Consider the following 20,116-nt stretch of genomic DNA (forward strand, 5'->3'; position numbering starts at 1 on the left):
CCTTTCCTTTCCTTTCCTTTCCTTTTCTTTTTAATGTTTATTTATTGGGAGAGAGAGAGCGCACATGCACACAAGTTGCAAGGGGCAGAGAGAGAGAATCCCAAGCAGGCTCTGTGCTGTCAGCACAGAGCCCGACAAGGGTTTCCATCTCATGAATGTGAGATCATGACCTGAGTCAAAACTCAGAGTCGGATGCTTAACCCACTGAACTACCCAGGTGCCCCAAGCCTGTTGTCATTTCTGTCTTTAATTCTGGAGTGTGCAAAGCTGTGCTAGAATGACTCAAGAAGAGGAGATAATTTATGTCAAAAAGCCCACAAAAGGAAATAATTTTCCCAGTCTGTTTCCATGTACACTGTTAACAGTTGGTAATGGCTGACATATCAGCACCAAGTCTTAGCCTGGGAGGCTCATGGTCAGAGAGGAGACAGAAGACAAGACAAATTTTAGGGGAAGTTAAAAAAGTGAAGGGTACCAGAAAGCCGTTGGGATTAAGTGCCAAATTGGGAAGAGAGAGAAAGGCCTTCCCAGCTTCCAGGGGAGTGTGTTTTGAATACCACGTGGAGAGAGAGCTATGGGGATGTCACAGGTACCAGCCCGCCCAGCAAAGGTTCAACAGTGCTGGATACTCAGGCATCAGCTGGAGCCAGCCACTTTGCAAGTGAAATAAGTCAAAGAAGGTGCCACTCATCTCACCTCCTACCAGCAGCCCACCTCCGGGGTCCCTTCGTGGGAGGAGCAGCGGAGCCCAGCCTCCCAGCAGAGGTAACCTATGTCTCACCAGCTCCAAAGGCAAAGAAAAAGCCTTTGTCCGGGAACTCTTCCAAAAGGGCCTTCACCCGCTTCCCCATTCTCTCATTCCGCTTGTAGATGAGCTCCTGGCGGAAGTAGCTGTCGATCTCCTGGGCGGTGACGCGCTCCTGCGGTGGCAGCGTGGCGTTAATAAAATTGGGAACCTCCGCCGAAAGAAAAAGAAAAAAACAAATCAGGGGCAACGGTGTCACTGACCAAGTTGCTTCATTTGAGCCCCAAATCACCCAGCCAAGAGGGTCAAGCTGGCAGGGAAAGAGCACGCACCACCACGCTTGGGGTCTCCCACCTACTACTTTTTCAAGCTGTGATATCATTCTCTGTAACCCGAGTGAAAACATAGTCGATGAAGTGCACTGAAGAACTCTTGGGCTATCTTAAACAGGACTTCTGTTCTATTCAAATGAGAGTGCTGTTGCCACGTGTTTATATACGGAGACCGTGTCTTTGCCTAACACGGCCATCGTTTTCACTTGTCTGATTCACATATGCCTTCTCTACAAAAATAATTTTACATAATTACATATTTTAGAATCAATAATGATGACTCTACTGCTGAATACATGGCATGTCTATAACCATTCACCTGTCTTTTAAATGCCATACAATTTTAATTGTAATTATCTCTCCACTTCCCGAGTCTCCCTCTTGCTTTCTCCAATGTTCTTTGCCCTCCTGGCAAATATTTCACCTGGTTCTGATGCACACGTGAGCCAAATTCAGTACTTTGGCTAAGAACAGGGGCTGTCGGTGAGGTGATACACCGAGTTCCCTCCCCACCCCTCTGGATTCCCTCCCCCGGGCGCATGCTCTCTCCTCTACCTAGGGATTTAACGAGGTTAACCATTACCTCACTCAAATATAAGACAGAATATCTACCCTGGATGCTTCTCCCACGTGCAGTAGCCTCTCAAAGACCTTCCGGAAGTCCTTACCCTGTAACGTAGCCATCAATTGCCACTTTAGGGACAACAGATCCCCTTTAGCCATTTCCTCGAAATGATACTTTTTTCATTTTCAAATCCAAAGCCCTCATCTTCTCCTTTGTCATCTTTTTTTTTTTTAACGTTTATTTATTTTTGAGACCGAGAGAGACAGAGCATGAACGGGAGAGGGTCAGAGAGAGAGGGAGACACAGAATCCGAAACAGGCTCCAGGCTCTGAGGGGTCAGCAAAGAGCCCAACGCGGGGCTCGAACTCACGGACCACGAGATCACAACCTGAGCCGAAGTCGGACGCTTAACCGACTGAGCCACCCAGGCGCCCCTCCTTTGTCATCTTTTTAAAAATCATGTCCTTTATGTGAGATCCTTCTATCCGTTTCCCTAAGTCCCTTCTCTTCAGCAGAGCGCTTCCTTTGTACCAGCCCCTCCCCACGGGCAAGCAGCCCGTGCAGGGTGACCTCCCACAGCTAAGTGCCAAACATGACCTACAACCCGCACCCCTGTGCCTGACCAGCCTGGCCTTCCTGGCACCATGACAGGCACATTCCCAATACCGCGTACCATGGGCGGGCCCTGTGAGCAGAACAGGTATGAAGGGGCCACAGGAAAGGGTTGCATAAGACATCTGTCCCTGACTGCTACCAGCCTTCCCATTTTCCCATAAAACTCCCAAATCCTCCCACCCATATTAGCTTTTCTCTGCCATTTCAAATTTTAATTTCCCCATCTATCTTGACTTATCTCCCCACTTCCCCCACACCCACCAAGAATTGTCATCACCATCAACTGTACTACTTTTCTTTGGGTATTTCTTGTTTTCCCTTCCTCTTGCTTGCTTTGCCTTCGTTTAACTTCCTCCAGCTCCAGACTCTCTGGAAAGCTCATTGTATCTTCTGACACTTGTGTGGCTGACGCTGGATCCCTACTGTTCCTCTCCCCAGGCTGCCATTCCTTTTTCACCTCTCCCATTCACTCACGGTTCCTTAGGGTCCCCAGATCTAACAGACCCCCGGCATCACTCACAGCCCCCTACCACATGAGGACAGTGGTCCTGGTGGAGGAGACAACACACGCCCCATCTCAGAAGCTCAGCTGGCATTGCCACTGCCATGTGGTCTCAGTGAGGGGAGGGGAGGAAGTCATGGCTTGTCCTCTGGGACTCTCGTTGATAAAAGAATAACCAATATCCCTGCCATAGGGAGGCTGCATTCCTCTGAGCTTCCTTCCCCTTGATGGCCCACAGGTAAAACCTGTCCCGTGTGTCACTCGCTGCACCAGTCCGGCCACGAACACATCCAAACCCATCATGCTCACGTGGTCCCAGAAGCCACTGCAAACTGCAGCCAGAGTTCTGTTCCACCATTTCCCAGAAGTGCTTCCTAAGTCAGCCGGGGGCTTTCAGACTCAGATCCCTTCCCTGCTCGGGAGGCGGCTTCGTGCTGCCTGTTGCCCAGGCCGTGAGGTCTGCCCCTGGATCCCTAGCTCCATCCTTTGCCTGGAATCCTGGAATTAACTCTCATCAACAACCCCTCCGTTCTCACGTATCATAAAGAATGGCTCTGTTAGCTGCAGCATTTCATTCCACATCTAAACCTGCCCAATTTTATTTTTAGAGCCCTTTATGACCTCAATCCTTTGTACACGGAAGATTCTGGTGTCAGCAGGTAATGCCTTTGTTCTCATGTTTAAATCCACACTGAACTGTGCAGAGGACAAGGGCCCTCACCTGGGAGCTGTCATGGCTGAAGATGACGGAGCTGAGGTCCCCACAGTTATAGTGTTTGATGAGATCTTCTGTCGTGTAGGGGATCTGAAGGCTGCCTGCTCGAAGGCTCTCCTGCTGCAGGAGGGTCTGGTTCAAAGCAAAGATGACCTAAGAGGAGAAAACACAAGGCCCTTTTAAGTTCACTGACACAGCAATCGTTAGCCTCCATCTTATATCTTTCGTCCGTGGTTGATAATGACCTCACCTCTGGGTTTGTCGTATAAGGACATGGACGCTGCTGCTAAAAAAGGAAACACAGGGGCGCCTGGGTGGCGCAGTCGGTTAAGCGTCCGACTTCAGCCAGGTCACGATCTCGCGGTCCGTGAGTTCGAGCCCCACGTCAGGCTCTGGGCTGATGGCTCAGAGCCTGGAGCCTGTTTCTGATTCTGTGTCTCCCTCTCTCTCTGTCCCTCGCCCGTTCATGCTCTGTCTCTCTCTGTCCCAAAAATAAAAATAAACGTTGAAAAAAAAATTTTTTTAATAAAAAAATAAAATAAAATTAAAAAATAAAAAAATAAAAAAGGAAACACAAATCCCCAGATGGTGTCCAAAGAAAAGGAGGACAGTCCTGCCCAAGTTAGTCCCCTGTGGGTCACACTGGGGGGAAGTACCTTAAGAGGGACACAGACAACCTGGAGCTATCCCATGAGAGTCACCGAGAAGTAAAGAGACCAGAGAATGGCTGCAGATGAAGGTGTGAAGAAGCTGGGGAGGAAGGTCAGGAAGCAGCCAGGGACACACAAACAGACACCGAAGGCTTCACTCACATGAAGGACTGGACAGGAATATACGCACGACATCTTCTAACCATCAGTGTGGCGTCTGCTGACTAGTGGATTCACTGGGTCGGCAGGATGTTAATAAAGTTATGGTGGAAAAGGGGAGAAACGAGGGCTAGACAAAATCAACCAGTTGGTCTGTACAAGTTTCTCGAGTCTCTGACACGCTAATGTGTGCTGTGGTTCTTCCTGAAGGGAGAGTGTGCCAGGCTTCCCAAATTTATCTGAGGCACGCACCACAAGAGAAGGCTTCACTAGAACACCCTTTGGGAAAATCCGGACTCAAGGAATTTTACAAAACAAGTAGATTCTCCGTGGGCCCAGAGAACTGGGTCAGAGGGGAAGGTGGGATTCTGGCACCGGGTGGGACTGGAGCTGGCCATCCTGCACAAGGCTCCTGACAACACTGAAGATGCTGTGGCATTTTCTCTCACGTTCTCTCCAGGTATGGATACAGACATATCACCTTCCACGGCTGCCCTTCCACGTGCTACCCCAGGAATCCGTGTACAGATACTGCCTTGCCGTTTGCTGGAAGGCAGCAGCAAATTCCCTCGCCATTTGCTGGAAGGCAGACAGACAGGGTCTGCCTGAGCGCTTCGTGAGGTCTTCAGCCGGAACCTTTTGATTCTCCGGAGACAACCTATTACATGTCTCAAGTCAGCAAACGACCCCTTCCTTTCTCCTGTCACACGTTCTCCTCATTCTGAGTGGCAGAGGCTCTTGTTGAGTTGCTTCCCACAGGCCACTGCGGCGCAAGCCTGCTGTATGCCCTCCTCCCATGGCCCTGTCTCCCTTGGTTACTCCAGTATTGGCTGTCCCTGTCCTGAGGCCCTTGGGGGCAGGCCCCTCTTTGAAAAGTCCCCTCCTCCCCTCTTCTCTCAAAACATCCCCCTCCTGTCTGTTGGGCCTGGACCTTCTGGACCATGCCTTGTCTCCAGCCCTCTACTGGTGACATGAGCTGACCAAGAGGCAGATACACCCAGGTGTATGTCCACAAATTATGGTCTAAATGAGGAAATTCAGTCTTCCATGGGGATGAGCCCCTGGATTCTAAAGCCACACAATTAAGACCTGTCCACCGCCACTGGGAATTGCTAAATGACTTCAGATTAGCTGGAGGAACAGATCTTTGGAGAGGAGGGGGAGGGGCAGTATGCCAGGCTCCAGGCCAAGGTCTCACACTTTCTGTCTCAATCCACACGAAGTTCTCAACAAATACATGCTGATGGATTTTGCCCTTCCCCTAAGGGTGTTATAGTGTTTGATTCCAGGACAAGCCCAGGAATCTGTAACTAGCAGACCTTCCTCCAAGAGTTTCCATTGGTTTCAAAATGCTTTTTTTAAGGTGTTCTTGGTATTTGGAGAAGATCAAGCCACGCATTCTAATGGACAGGCGGGTCTGCAAAGTGGAGAAGACCGTGTGGCCCACATAGTGGGCCTTATTCAGTCCCTTCTCAGTGTAGTCAAATGTCATTTACCCTGAAGACATTTCACCTGTTCATGACAGGCTTCCAAAGCCTTGCTAGGATGTTTGTCTTTGCTTCTTATATTTACTTTTGATGATCAAGCTCCATCCAACCAGGGGCAGGGCTATAGAGGCACTGCTGGAGGTGCCTTCTTTGGGGCAAACCAGGGGTGGCCCTCTGTGTCTGCCTTGGCAGCTGGAGGAGGCAACTACCCCCCGGTGCTCTGCAGGAAGTCTCGAGGGCCCCAGAGCAGGAGTCAGGGAACACATGAGGGCTCCACAAAAATAATACAAAGCCCCAAACTCACCTAACTAAAACCACGGTGGTCCAGACTCAGCTTCCTTAGAGACCTACTCTGGCATCTCGGAAGGCCCCACAGTCTGACAAGATTAATGACTGTTGGTCATTCTTATGCAATTTACTCTCCTTGCTGTGCTTGGCAAAGCCTGAGTCAGTCTGACAAATTTGGAGTTTCAGGATGTGACTCACAGATTAATAAATTCCTCAGAAACAACTGTATTTGGTTACAGTGACCACAGAGACACCTTCCAAGAGGTTTATCCTGATGGGGCGTTGTCACTGACCTAGCCTCCTAGGGTTATGGAATCACACCTGGCACTGTTCCTGGACAGCCAACAAGCCCAGGTACAGCGGGCAGCCTGCCCCGATGAGAGCCGAGGCAGACAACCAGGAAGGGAAGGCAAGGCAAAGGAGCAAGTACAGGGGTCTGGCTGAGTGGCCCAGGCTATGCACGCGGCCCCCCTCACCTCCTCCCTAACCAACTCTGTGCCACCCACCGCCTTCTCCTCTCCATCCAATCCCTTTCTTTGGAGCCTCTGCTAACGTTTAGTCACGAGTAGTATTAGATTCCTTGGGCCACCATAACAAAGTACCACAACCTGGGCGGCTTAAACCACAGAAATGTATTGTCTCACAGTTCTGGAGGCCAGAAGTCCAAAATCAAGGTGCTGGCAAGGCCATGTTCCCTCTGAAGGAATTAGGGAAGGATCTATTCCAGATCTCTCTCCTAGCTTCTGATCATTCCTTAGCTGGTGGCCACATAACTCCAACTTCCATATGGCTTACTCCCTACGTATGTCTGTGCCCAAATTTCCCCTTTCTATTTTTTGTTTTCATTATTTGTTATTTTTTACTTTTTTTTATTAAAAAACTTTTTTTAACTTTTATTTATTTTTGAGACAGAGAGAGACAGAGCATGAACAGGGGAGGGGCAGAGAGAGAGGGAGACACAGAATCTGAAACGGGCTCCAGCCTCTGAGCTGTCAGCACAGAGCCCGACGCGGGGCTCGAACTCATGGACCATGAGATTATGACCTGAGCTGAAGTCAGACGCTTAACTGACTGAGCCACCCAGGCGCCCCTGTTATTTTTTACTTTTTAAAGAGTAGCAGTAGCGGTATTTATTTATTTTGAGAGAGAGAGAGTGCATGCAGAAGCAGGGGAGGGCCAGAGAGAGAGGGATACGGAGAATCTTAAGCAGGCTCCACACCCAACATAGAGCCTGATGCGGGGCTTGATCTCATGACCATGAGATCATGACCCAAGCCCAAATCAAGAGTCCAATGCTCCACCAACTGAACAGGTATGCCCAAATTTTCCCTTTGTATAAGGACACAGTCACAGTCATATTGGATTAGTGCCCACCCCAATGACCTCATCCTAAATCATCTGCAAAGACCCCATTTCCAAATAAGGTCACATTCTCAGGTCCTGAGGGTTAGGACTTCAAGGGAAGCGTCTGGAGACACAAGTTAAAACGTGTCAGGCTCAGCTTACCCTTTTTTTAATAGTTCATATGAATATGGTAAAAATTCCAAGCAGTACTAAGAAAAAGAACTCCCTCCTCCTGTTCCTGTACCTGAATCATCCTCCCTAAAAACAATCACTTCCAGTGACTTATGTATCTGTCCATGGACAGTCTCTGTGTGTAAAAGCCGACAGACGACTCATGATACACAGATGTAGAGATATCTCCTCCGCTTTTTTCTTTGTGTTTTTTTGACCTTTAAGGATTCAAATAAATGCCTTTCCATGAATTAATACTAAAGTTATACATTGTAACGTAAGACAAGAGGATTGTGGAATTAAAAGCCAGGGTTTGGCAAACATTGTTTTTGAAGCACAGGCAGCCTGAATCCTCCTCCTTATCCATAAGATAACATTAATGACTACAGCAAGTCATAGAAAAGAAAAAGGGAAATTTGTGACTACAAGAAGGGACAAATGAAGGTTTCCTACAGCCTTGCCAGTGAGAAAGCAAGCTGGATGCAGGAGCCCAGAGGCACCCCAGAGGTGTCCCCACCACCCCCAATCCAAAGCTGTCCTAGTGATGTGGTCTGAAGCATTGGGGTTCAGATTCAGTGGCCAAGAAAGAATTCTTGAGACGTCTTTGGCGATAAAACGGTGGTTTTATCAAAGCAGGGAGACAGGACCCATGGGCAGAAAGAGCTGCACTGGGGTTGTGACAGGTGACTGATTATATACCTTCAGGTTGCAGGGGGTCAGGGATAGTGTAAGTCTCTAAGGGTATTTTGGAAACAAGGTTTCCAGGATCCTGAGGGGGCTAGCTACTTTTAGGAAAAGGTCATTTACTGTCTAATAAAACCTCAGTCATGAGACCCTTCAGATGTACATGAGTGGACCATAAGCTTGGAATATGTTTGCCAACCTATATCCTGGGGTGGGGGGTTGGGGGAAGATAAGGGAAGTTTTCAAAGGAATTTTTATATGTTAAAGTAGACTTACAGGATCCTAAAGGTGGGGATAATGTTAAGCTAAGACTGCTTTTTGCCCTTAGCAAAGTGTCATCACTGAGACAGCTGAGCTCCCAGAGGAATGTCACTCTGCCTGTCTCAGGGACTTGTCAATAGGCTGTAAGTTGTAAGGAAATTGAATCTTTTTTCTTCTGCTTTTTTCCCCCCACATCGCTAGTGTTGCGAGATCCTTGAGCACAATGGCCAAGAAAGAATCCTTGAGACGTTGTACAGTACAACTTAGAGTAGTTAGCTTGCACGGGACAGGACCCTGTGGGCACAGAGAGCTGCATTTTTGCTGTATGAAGCTGGTGGTTATATGCTTAGTGCTCAAGGGGGAAGGGGACGTGCAGGGAGTTTTAAGTCATAAATGTCTTCTTCGAATTCTACTCATAAAACTACTTGCGCAGGTTTCTAAAATGTTTGTCATTCAGCTTGATATTAACTATCGGTGAGATTTACGGCAGTCATGAGACCCTTTATGGATGTAGCAACCGGCCCATAGCTGATCCTTATGAAACTATGCAGGCATAGGTCAACCTTCTGGGCTACAGGTGAACATTTTTCTGCTTCTATCCCTCATCACCAGGACTTCTGCTCTGGGCTCAGGCTGACTCAGGCAGGTCCCAAGGAGAAATCCAGGCAGAATTCTACAGACGATTTCAGACAATCCTACAAAGACTCAGGTTCCTTTCTCCAAGATCTCAGATAAGCCTTCTCCTACCAGACACCCAAATGGCTTGGTTTTTCCATGAACCTCCTAAGCCAATGTCTTCCAAACCACGGATTGCAGCCCAGTATCCACCAATTCACGGCTGACATAAATCTCAGCATGGTCTACCCACTGCTCTGTAGCTTGCTTATTTCCTTTAATCTTGGGTATCAGTCCACACTGCAGCCAGAGCTGCTCCGTGCTTTGTAACAGCTGCACGCAAACCATGCCGAGCCTGTGCCACAGCCCCCTTATGGGCACCTCCCATAAATACATGAACCGCCCCACATTCACCCACAGGTGACGCCAAATGCGGGGCTGGGAGTCACCGAGGGAATTAAGTCAGGGTTAGAGCTTCAAGAACCTGAAGAAATGAAGAGCTAACACAGCCAGCTCTTTCAAATATGTACTGTCTCCAGAGACAGAGCTGCTGGTATGCGCTGCCCTGCAGTCAATCCCTGGCTCGGTTCTCTGACCCCGGATGAATGACATTTCTCGGCACCATTGTTTTTGAAGTCTGACTCATATCCTCACCGGGAAGGATGTGGGCTCTGGGACCAGCATGCTTCTGAAACAAAATTGCTTCTACAGTTCCTCCATGCAGACAAAACTATGTGTGGCCGAACGTAGAAACCACCACCCAAAACATCATTTCGGAAGAAGTCCACATACTACATTCTCAAGTCTAGCTTTTGGAATGCACGGGGAAGTTCCACGGATTATGCCTCCTGTATGGTTACTATCTTGCCAAGCTACTTGTGCTGATGTAGGGCAACCAAGTCTCTTAGAAAATTCCTGAGTGGCAGATGCCTTACATAGATCCCTGTCACTCACCGTCACTCTTTTCACCTGAGGGCAAAGCAAGACACATTAGGGAAAAGAGGACAAAAGGTGGGGATGGTAGAATATTAGAACTCTGAGCACCCAGAGGGGGTCAGCAAAGTCATTAGCATGATGTATTTGCACTATAATTGTAATAATAACAGGAGCCCCTCCCCTCCGCACTCCACTGAGTCAGGCTGCCCTCTGGGAGGTGGAGTTGCATTTGGGGGAAAAGATTCTATCCCTGTCCTAAGGGGGTGGCTGTTGGGAGTGGGACAGAACAAAAGGGTGTTTGATGGCAACAGGTCACAGAGGTCACTCCGGTAGAAACAAACACCCCATGGGAGTTTAGGTGGAGGCAGAAGCTCCAGAAAGGGATGGGCCATCACAGGCACTACCTTGCCCCTGAGCTCCAGTTTTCCCTGCCATTGAAAGCAGTGCCAGGAACAGCAAACTTGGGCGATAGCATTACCTGGCCCACACCAGCCACACAGTGCGCAAGCTCAGCACCTCCTGGGAGGCCTGCAGCAACAAGAATACAAGGAGAGTATGTACTCAAGGGCATAAGGTTGTTTAGAGCAACATCATCCTGATCAGCAAAAGAGAAGTGATTGATGTGCACAACACATCACGAATGGGGACCACGGGCATGGCACTCGTCAGCCCATCCTCCACACCCCAACGCCGTGCTGCTGGCCTGACGAGCCACACGTTATGAAAAGCATGCCACACGTGTCACCAGAGGCCACCAGAGGAAGGAACCAAAGGCCCCCAAGACCTCAGAGCCAACCAGGTTACTTCCCTTGAAACCTGTTAAGATTTTTGTCCTTGACCACGTGAAACAGCAGCTACACTTGAAGCTTGCAACTGGCCATTCCTGCTACCTTCAGGGTGTCCCTTTAGATCCATAGGAACACTTCTCTCCTGTTGGGAAAAACTCGTATATCTCTTGAAGCCATCAGTGGAGGGTCCTGGCAGAACTCAGGCCAACCCTGCTGGGGATACAAAGGACATGCCCGTGTCTATGACAGAGGACAAGCAGAGCCCAGTGGCACCTCCAGTGTGCAAACACACAAAGAGACGGGCTCAGAGTGCTTTGGGACACGTCCTGCAAAACGTTTGCTGTTTCTGGAGACTCACCTGGAAGATGTGTTACATTGGAAGGACTCAGGGCCAAATAAACCACCACTGGTTTTTTGGCAAAGGGATTTACCACCCTGGAGAGGTTCTCAGTGTACCAAGCTCTTCTTTTTGAATGCTTTCTATCTCAAGTCAGGTGCTCTGCTGTGCAACATTTTTAACTATTAGAAAGTCCTTCCCTTTCCGATTCTGTGTCTCCCTCTCTCTCTGCCCCTCCCCCGTTCATGCTCTGTCTCTCTCTGTCCCAAAAATAAATAAAAACGTTGAAAAAAAATTAAAAAAAAAAAAGGGGGCGCCTGGGTGGCGCAGTCGGTTAAGCGTCCGACTTCAGCCAGGTCACGATCTCGCGGTCCGTGAGTTCGAGCCCCGCGTCGGGCTCTGGGCTGATGGCTCAGAGCCTGGAGCCTGTTTCCGATTCTGTGTCTCCCTCTCTCTCTGCCCCTCCCCCGTTCATGCTCTGTCTCTCTCTGTCCCAAAAATAAATAAAAACGTTGAAAAAAAAATTTAAAAAAAGAAAGTCCTTCCTTCTTTTGGAGTTCCATGTCTCTCCATAATTGCCAAGTACTCATTTTTGTATACATCAATACAATGTGTGTTTCCATACACGCACATTTGTTAGCAGTCATCAAAATAGAAAATGTGTGTGTCCTACTCCTAGAGATCTCTCCTACAGAAACACTAGCACGAGTGTGTAATATGTAAGTGTACAAGGATGTGACCTGGGGACTGTAATATCGCTCTCCCTGGCACTGGGACTGTTCAAGTAAAATTGGAATGTCCATAGGAGGGCATTCCTGCATCAAATGGGAGATTGCACATACTGTACTTCCACTTGGAAGCATTTGATTTTCTCCATTCCAGAAAGGAAGGGGAACAGACACTTCTGGTCTCACATCCGGTCTTCTCTCCCTCAATTGTTTCTCCTCCCCTTGGCACAGGCCATGGGGCTCCATGGAGAAGGGAATCAGGTCAGGTGTTCATCAGAAGCCTCCAGATGGTCCCTGTGGTGTCTAAGCCACCTCTCTGGTTATGCTGGGGTGAGGGAATCCAATGTACCTCCAAGAGACCTCTGTTCACGGAAGGGCCAGTGTATCTATCCCAAGCACATACTCTCCTATAGTAATGGAGCCTCCAGGACCTGACAAAGGGGCAACGACAGGAGTGGAAGCAGCCTGGACAGCCACAGGATTGCAGCAAGAGCTGTGAGTGTGGCAGCAACCAAGTCTATAAGCCCAGGACAGACAGATGGAGCATGACAGGAACAGCCAGCAAGGGTCCAGGAAGAGGCACAGTTGGCATGACCAGGGGGTTGTGGGACACAACATGTCCGCAGGGAGTATGAACAAGATGGAGGAGGAGAGTACTGCAAGCTTGTCCCAGGAGGGTGCTTCCAGCATGTCACCAGAAGCCAGTCTCTCCCCAGAGGGCAGCAGGAATGTGGCCACTGCAAAGACAACCAGTAAGCCCAATGTACAAATAGCTAATGTCCAGTGATCATCTCATTTGGGCACAGTGAAGACTCCATGAGTGACTGGGATGGAAGCCAGAGTTTCCCAGGTTCATGCTGAAGCGCAGAAAGAAAGAAGGAAAACAGAGGATAGAGCTCCTGGCAGAAGGAGTTCCCATCACCACACGATAAGCGAAAGCCCCCACAGGTCAGGCAAGAAAAGTCAATCCAAAAGTCACCTCCTTAGCCAGCTATAGATGCAACAGAAAAGGTAAAAAGAGGATGTTGTGGGTTGAATTTTGTTCCCCCAAAAAGACAAGCTCATCCTAATCCCTGTTACCTGTGAATGTGATTCACCTGATTTGGAAATAGGGTCTTTGCAGATGTAATCAAGCTAAGATGAGGTTTTTAGGGTGGGTCCTAATCCGAATGGTATCCTTACACGAAGGGGAAATCTGGACACTGACAAGACATGCACAGAGAGAAGATACCGTGGAGGCACACAGTGAGAAAACAGCCATGTGATGACTGACACAGGTAGAGATTGGAGTGATGCATCCATAAGCCAAGAAATGCCAAAATTGCCAGCAACTACTAGAACCTGGATGAGGCGAGGAAGGATTCTCCTCCAGGCCTTTCAGAGGGAGCACGGCCCTGCTGACACCTTGACTTAAGACCTCTAGTCTCCATAACTATTGAAGAATACATTTCTGTTGGTTTAAGCCACCAGTATGTCATACTTTGTTAGGGTAGCCCTACAAACTAGTAGGGGGCGACAGCCCCAGCTCCTGCCCTCACCACAGCCCCAGAATCTAGGGCATCTTACAAACAGGAGGAGCCAATCTATGGCTAGTTCAGGTTCTCCACATGAGAGACACAGCTGGGTTGGCTCTCAAAGAATTTGAAGAAGCCTGTCCTACTACCAAAAATGGTGGTCTCCTCTCTTGGTAGAAGGGTAGAGCATGTCTAAGACTGTGCTAGGGAGCAGTGAGGGGATCATTGTGGAGCCAGCAGAAGGTGGAAAGTGGCTGGAGATCACGGGTACCTAATTCCTGAGACCAAGGAGACAGTAGCCTTTGAAGTGGGTTAAAGAGGATCAAAGCAGGAAGACCGAGGCTCAGAAAAGTGTCCCTAGAGAGTCATCCCAGCATTCCTGACTACAGTTCAATTAAATAAAAAGGAAAACCATAGCATATGGGAAGGAAGCTCTCACATATGTGTTCTAGGAGACTACTATGATGATGTTTATAGCAAAATAATTTGAAACAGCAAAACCCTGGAAACAGCCCAAATGTCCATCAAGAAGAGAACTAAAAAATTGTGGTAGATGCCACACAACCATGAAAATGAATCATGGCCATACACATTAGTGTGAGTGAATATCACACAATTTTACTTAACCAGCAAGACCCAGAAGAATGTACATAATCCAGTTCCATTATAGAATAATTCGAAAGCAAGACCAAATACTACATTGTTTAGAATACGTATTTGATAAAGAAAAATGGTGACTTCAGATAAGGAATGGGTTTATATGGAGCAGTCACAGGGACAGTGGGAATCAGGATGAACAGAGCCTAAGTTCGTTTAAACCAAAGGGAAACAGACTCTCACACAGCAGAAAGGCCAAAGCAGAGGAGCATGGTAAGTTCAGGGCTCTCCTGATCTATGTAACTGCTTTATTTTTGGACACCCTTATAACTAGAAAACTCAAGCCTACCCAGGGCAAATGAAAACCTCTGTTCTAACCTCTCTCTCTGTCTCTTCCATTGATTTGCACCAACTTAGGACACATGCTCACACCTACACCAATGAGAATAGCCAGAGGAATTCTGCATGCTGATTGGCTTAAAACCAGATCCTGAGACAATCACTGACAAGACTGGCTCCTGAACCAATCACTCCAAGATGGACACTTGGAGTAAAGGCAAGTAAGGTGGCAAACTACTGGATTCAGAAATAAAATTCAGGGGCGCCTGGGTGGCTTGGTCGGTTAAGCCTCCGACTTCGGCTCAGGTCATGATCTCATAGTCCTTGAGTTCGAGCCCCGCATCAGGCTCTGTGCTGACAGCTCAGAGCCTGGAGCCTGTTTCAGATTCTGTGTCTCCCTCTCTCTCTGCCCCTCCCCTGTTCATGCTCTGTCTCTCTCTGTCTCAAAAATAAATAAACGTTAAAAAAAAAAAAAAAAGAAATAAAATTCAACCCCAAGGTTGTCCTGGTTTTTCCTGCTAGTTTGAAAAGAATGCCTAGGAATGAAGAAATGGAGCAAGGCAAGAGGAACCGAGGGTGTAAAGATGTGTCAACAGGGATGGGGTATTAGGGCATATTGAGTAGGTAGTGATAAGCCCAACCACTTAGAGTGGCATGAGCAAAGGTCACCACCAGCTTCCATCAAATGTCTATTATGCACTGGGTCCTTTACAAAGGTTCTTTACAGAGGAGGAAATGGATTCAGAAAGGTTCAGTATCTTGCCCCATGTCAAAAAGAGAAGAAATGAGGGAGCCAGGATTCAAACCCAGATTCATAGCCTCCAAAGTTCATGCTCTTTCCAGTAAGAAGCTGGATAGAACAGCAGGATGGGCAGCAAGACCAGCCTTGACCTCTCCAAGGTGTCTAAAGCCTACTTCTTCCAAAGCAAGGCCCAGCTGATTAGGACCCATGCACCTCTAAGAAAGAACAGTACCCTCCTCTAAGTACTCACTTCTCCTGGATGCCCTATCCTGGTTATAACAGTGCCACTCAGGTAAAAAGATTCAGAGACAGCCTCAAAGTCACCCTCTGTGTCTGTTAATCAATACCCTTCACTCAGAGATCACTATATCGGGTCAATTTCCACCTCAGGAGGAAAACATCCACAAAACCATACTCCCATTTCAGACCCTTCAGACTCTTCTGAAATAGCAGAGAGCTAGGCATACAAGAGATGCCAAAATCACCACGCTCCCTCCTCTCCCAAACCCCTACCCAAAGCCACAGTCCGTGAAGGGACAGCCCTATACAGGACACGCCTATCCACTCCCTCCCAAGCCATTCCCATGACGCCTGGGTGAACATCCGACTCCATGATATAGCCCTGGCTGAACCATCAGGCTTACTTCCAAGGAGTACATCTACCCACAGAATAGGCTCAAAAACCATCCACAAGCAGAACATCTCTAGGCCAAATGCCAAGTGCTTTGTTTTGAATCTTGGTTAAGATTTCAAGAAGAGTAAGAGACAGCAAGAAAGAAAGAACTATTGGAAATTATTACAATTCTAGTAAAACTCCAATTAGCATAGAGTTTCTGACAGTGTACAGAATTAAAAGGACTTTCTTTTCCCCTCTGGAAACATCTGAATGGATGTCTGCTTTCATATTAGGGCTTGCCTTATACTGTCTTTTTTTTTTAAGTGTCAGTTGACCCCCAAAACATGTCTTACTAGCCGAATACTCCTCTCCAACCCTCCAGTGACACATACTCACCCCATCTGCACTGTCTTCGGAAAAGTAACAAGCTTATTACCAGAGAGTTTGCTCCAGTGTTCAAATGCCACCCTTCCTTCCCACCCGCCCCTTCTTCCCCCCAGGTCTACCCGCCCCCCCCCCACATCTCCCCTTCCACTCTCCCCTTGCGTCCCTACAGTTCTTCTCTCTCCTTTCTTTCTGGGCTGTGGAAAGAATCGATTAAGCTCCCTGTCCAACATTTGCAGCATGCTTCTTTCTCTTTCCTGAGACTTCTTCAGCTGTGGGGAGACCCAGGTCCCAGTTGAGGCATTGTTGCGGGAGCCCATGGGCTGAAGGAGCGAGCGAGGGGGTTCGAGTCCGGCAGATGCCTTTATTGTCAAAGACAAAGGCCCCCCATAGAGCCTCTCCACTTTTCAGCACTTTCATCCCCCTCAGATCAAAGGGCTGCTCTGCATATGAAAGGCACCGCCCATTATGCGGCTCACATTAGCCCCGCACCACCCCACCAGCCTCCCAGCTCTGCGAACAAAGGGGCTCGCATCTGTTCAGGCCCAGGCCTCACCTTCTGGGGCGGTGGGTTGTTGTGTCTTTTCTCTTAGCTCACTTTTGAGAGCCATTCAGCTCCTTGAAGTATAGTTGGAGAGCAGTAGGGGAAGGTCTTCCTTGTCCTCAGAACATTCCGCCCCGATATTGTTTCGAGCCCCCTTGAGGATTTCTGGTCCTTGCCTCTCTCACCTCACCTGGGTATGGAGGCAGTGGGGACACCCTCCTCAAGCTCATTTATTTTCTCCCTTCCCAGCCACTCCGTAAAACTCCTCCTTCTTTATCTGAAAGGGGACTATTCCCATGGAATAGACTAGACTGGTCCCTCAAAGGAAGATGGTGAGAAATCCTGCTCCTTTTCCTGTCAATGTTAATAGATGCTGCCTGACGTAGGAGGTAAAGCCTCCACACACTTCTTTGGACATTGAAGTCTGCTTTCCAGGGGGGAAAGTGATTCTAAGAACTTGGATGTGAGCTCTTTGCAGCAAAAGGACTCAAGCATGAGGACAAAAGAAACTGAACTTCAGTGACACTCCAGCCTGAAGAAGCATCCTTTTGTAAATGATGCTGGCTCCTGAATACCAGGAGAGAACATGGAGAGACCTGAAAGAATGCACCAGGCCGACCAGGCCCTCCCTCTCTTCTCTGGCGGCCACCCTCTCAACGTCCTCCACGCCTCTTCCCTCCTCCTATCCTTGGTCAGGTCTCCTGATCGCTCTCTCCTTTCCACCCAGTCCACATCCTGCCCTGACGCCAGATGGCTGACTAAGCAACACGGGCCACCTGTTACAACTGAACCGTGTGACCCACCCACCAACCCCCGAATTCACGTGATGAAGCCCTGACCCCCAATGTGCCTGTATTTGGAGACAGGTCCTCTAAGGAGGTAATTAGGGTTCAGTGAGGCCATTAGGGTAGGACCCTGATCTGATAGGGCTGGAGTCCTTATAAGAACAGGAAGAGACCCCAGAGCAATTCCCCAACCACACCCCACACACCCACCTCCCCACACACAGAAAAGGCCATGTGAGAACACAGCAAGAAGGAGACCATCTGCAAGCTGAGAGGGGCTTCACCGGAAACCAGCTGGGGCAGCACCTTGATTTGGTACGTTGGCCCTCCAGAACTGTGAGAAAATAAATTTCTTCTGTTTAAGTTTCCCTGTGTGTGGTATTCTGAGATGGCAGCCCAAGCCAATTCCTATACCTCCTTCCCCCAAATCCCACACAATGCTGAGGTCACAATAAGAACAAATACCAACCTCTGGTCTCCAAGGCCTAATGAAAGTTACCACCTCTGCTAAGCACTTCCAGACTATCTCAGCCCCGCCCTAGAAATCTCCATTTTTTCACTTCTATTGCCCTGAAAGTTAATTTTCCTTTATGTGTTTTAAAGTTCAGACAAAACAGGGGCACCTGGATGGCTCAGTCGGTTAAGCATCCGACTTCGGCTCAGGTCGTGATCTTGCCGGTCAGAGTTTGAGCCACACATCAGACTGTGCTGACAGCTCAGAGCCTGGAGACTGCTTTGGATTCTGTGTCTCCCTCTCTTCTGCCCCTCCACTACTGGTGCTCTGTCTCTCCAAAATGAATAAACATTAAAAAAAATTTTTTTAAGTTCTGACAAAACAAACAAGCTTCAAGAAGAATCAGATGAAGAACCCAACTAAAAGCATAATAAAGCTAACTGCACCCACTTAACCACACTCAGAACTGTTACTGAGGCTAATTAGGCATAAGTGGTAAGCACTTCATCTAAATGGCTACAGGCCGTATTATTTCTAGAGTCTGGCCTGCTCCTGGACGTTCTCTTATTTTGTATTTTTTCCAGTATCCATTACCAGCTCCATGTCAGTTTTCCCTTGTAGAGCAAACTCTAGTCCATAGAGACCACAGTTCCCAGCCTCACAGTGTCTTCCTCTTGATGGCCCAGGGCCCCGGACCAACACGGCTGAAGCTCTGAGCCAAGAGGCTAATTCTAACACCCCGCAGTAGTGACGGGGGTCGCAGCCCTCTCCAGCCCACACTCAGCTGCCAGATGCGCTGACCTGTGACACTCCTCTTGGTGCTCCCACCTCCTCCTCACAACCCCTCAGTGTACACGGAGGTTTCCCAGCCTCACACGCAAACCCTCTGCGGCCTCGCCTTCCGTCCCACCCCTACACAAATGCGCACGGAGCCCGCCCACCCTGCCACCACCGGGCCAACACAGCCTGCTTTTCCCCAGGTTTGCCTGCACCGTTGGCCCATTTGAAACATCTCCCTTTTTCCGCTGCCTGTCTGAATCCTCGCCTCCCCTTGAAAAATCCAGCTCAATATCAAAGTCGCCTGGATAACATTTAGCAAATAATCAGTCACATCAATCACATTCCTTGGTGACCATTTCACCACAATGGCCCCAGAGAGGGGAGGAGAAAGGCCAGTCTCCTCTAGCCAAGGCCACGTCCAGAAACCACGCCACCTGCAGTGGGCCCACTTCGGCGGCCAGCAACTGAGGGCCGGGAGGGCACCTTCATCTTTAAGCTCTTCAATCTCTACGGTTCTCCCTAAAGTTCAAGACTGGTCTGGAGAGAAGCTATAAAACCTCACCACAGAATTGGAAACCCCTCTTGAAAGGAAGGGGAGGCCCTCTAGGACACCCCACAGCCTAGAAACACACGCCCACGCGGCCCTCATGAGGTGTATTTAACCTGCACTTCTTCTCACTCACTCACGGGGGATCTGGGAGAGGCACACTGGCATTACTATGTGACCAGCATCCCTGCCCAGGTGGCAGGAAGGAAGTTACTCTGGGAGGATGAACAAAGGGGGTAAAGTCAGGGTAAAGATGGAAACAAGCAGCAGAGTTAATGCCAAGGCTCACTTGCTTCAGGCAGTCTGGCCTGCTGGAGTGATGAGAAAACAGCAGCCTTCAAGGAGCAGCCAGTGATTAGCAACTGTCACTGGAAGACGCTGAGCTAGACTCATTTAAAAAAGGTAAGCCGTGGGCACCTGGGTGGCTCAGCCAGTTAAGTGTCCAACTCTTGGTTTCGGTTCAAGTCATGATCTCGTGGTTCGTGAGATCAAGCCCCGTGTCGGGTTCTATGCTAACAGTGCAGATTCTCCTTGGGATTCTCTCTCTCTCCCTCTCTCTGCCCCTCCCCAACTTGTGCTCTCTCAAATCAATCAATAAATATATATTTTAAAAAAGGTAAATCAAGATCCTTGCTCTCTAGGAGTTTCTGTGTGAGTTCAGGACATGAGATAAACACATGGAAAGCTAAATACCACTGTAAAAATTAAATCACCATAAACCTGATCATTCAACAGCTGCCACAAGGTAGCAAATGAGCAATTGCCCAGTTACCTCAGGAGAAAAGGAGTCTTCTGCAACCTGAGGTAACTTCCAGAGGCGATTCAAGAATACAGACCAGAATGGTGACCAAGAACAGAAACGGAGGTTCTCAAACTTGAGTGTGGATCGGAA

General features: G+C 48.7%; 1 protein-coding gene across 5 annotated transcripts in view; it reads right to left on the reverse strand.

Moving 5' to 3' along the window:
* The window catches only part of TRABD2A (TraB domain containing 2A), a 54,333-nt gene that overhangs the window by 13,142 nt on the left and 21,075 nt on the right, over positions 1–20,116 (reverse strand). For 4 of the 5 annotated variants that reach the window (XM_047853873.1, XM_047853877.1, XM_047853876.1 and 1 more), the window contains exons 3-4: positions 3,481–3,627; positions 782–956 (exon numbers count right to left, since the gene is read on the reverse strand). In XM_047853873.1, the coding sequence (XP_047709829.1) occupies positions 782–956; positions 3,481–3,627 (322 nt within the window). The remainder of the gene's footprint in view (positions 1–781; positions 957–3,480; positions 3,628–20,116) is intronic. The other variant, XM_047853874.1, reaches the window with a different exon arrangement.

The sequence above is a fragment of the Prionailurus viverrinus genome, chromosome A3 (assembly GCF_022837055.1).
Source record: "Prionailurus viverrinus isolate Anna chromosome A3, UM_Priviv_1.0, whole genome shotgun sequence".
Lineage (NCBI taxonomy): Eukaryota > Metazoa > Chordata > Mammalia > Carnivora > Felidae > Prionailurus > Prionailurus viverrinus.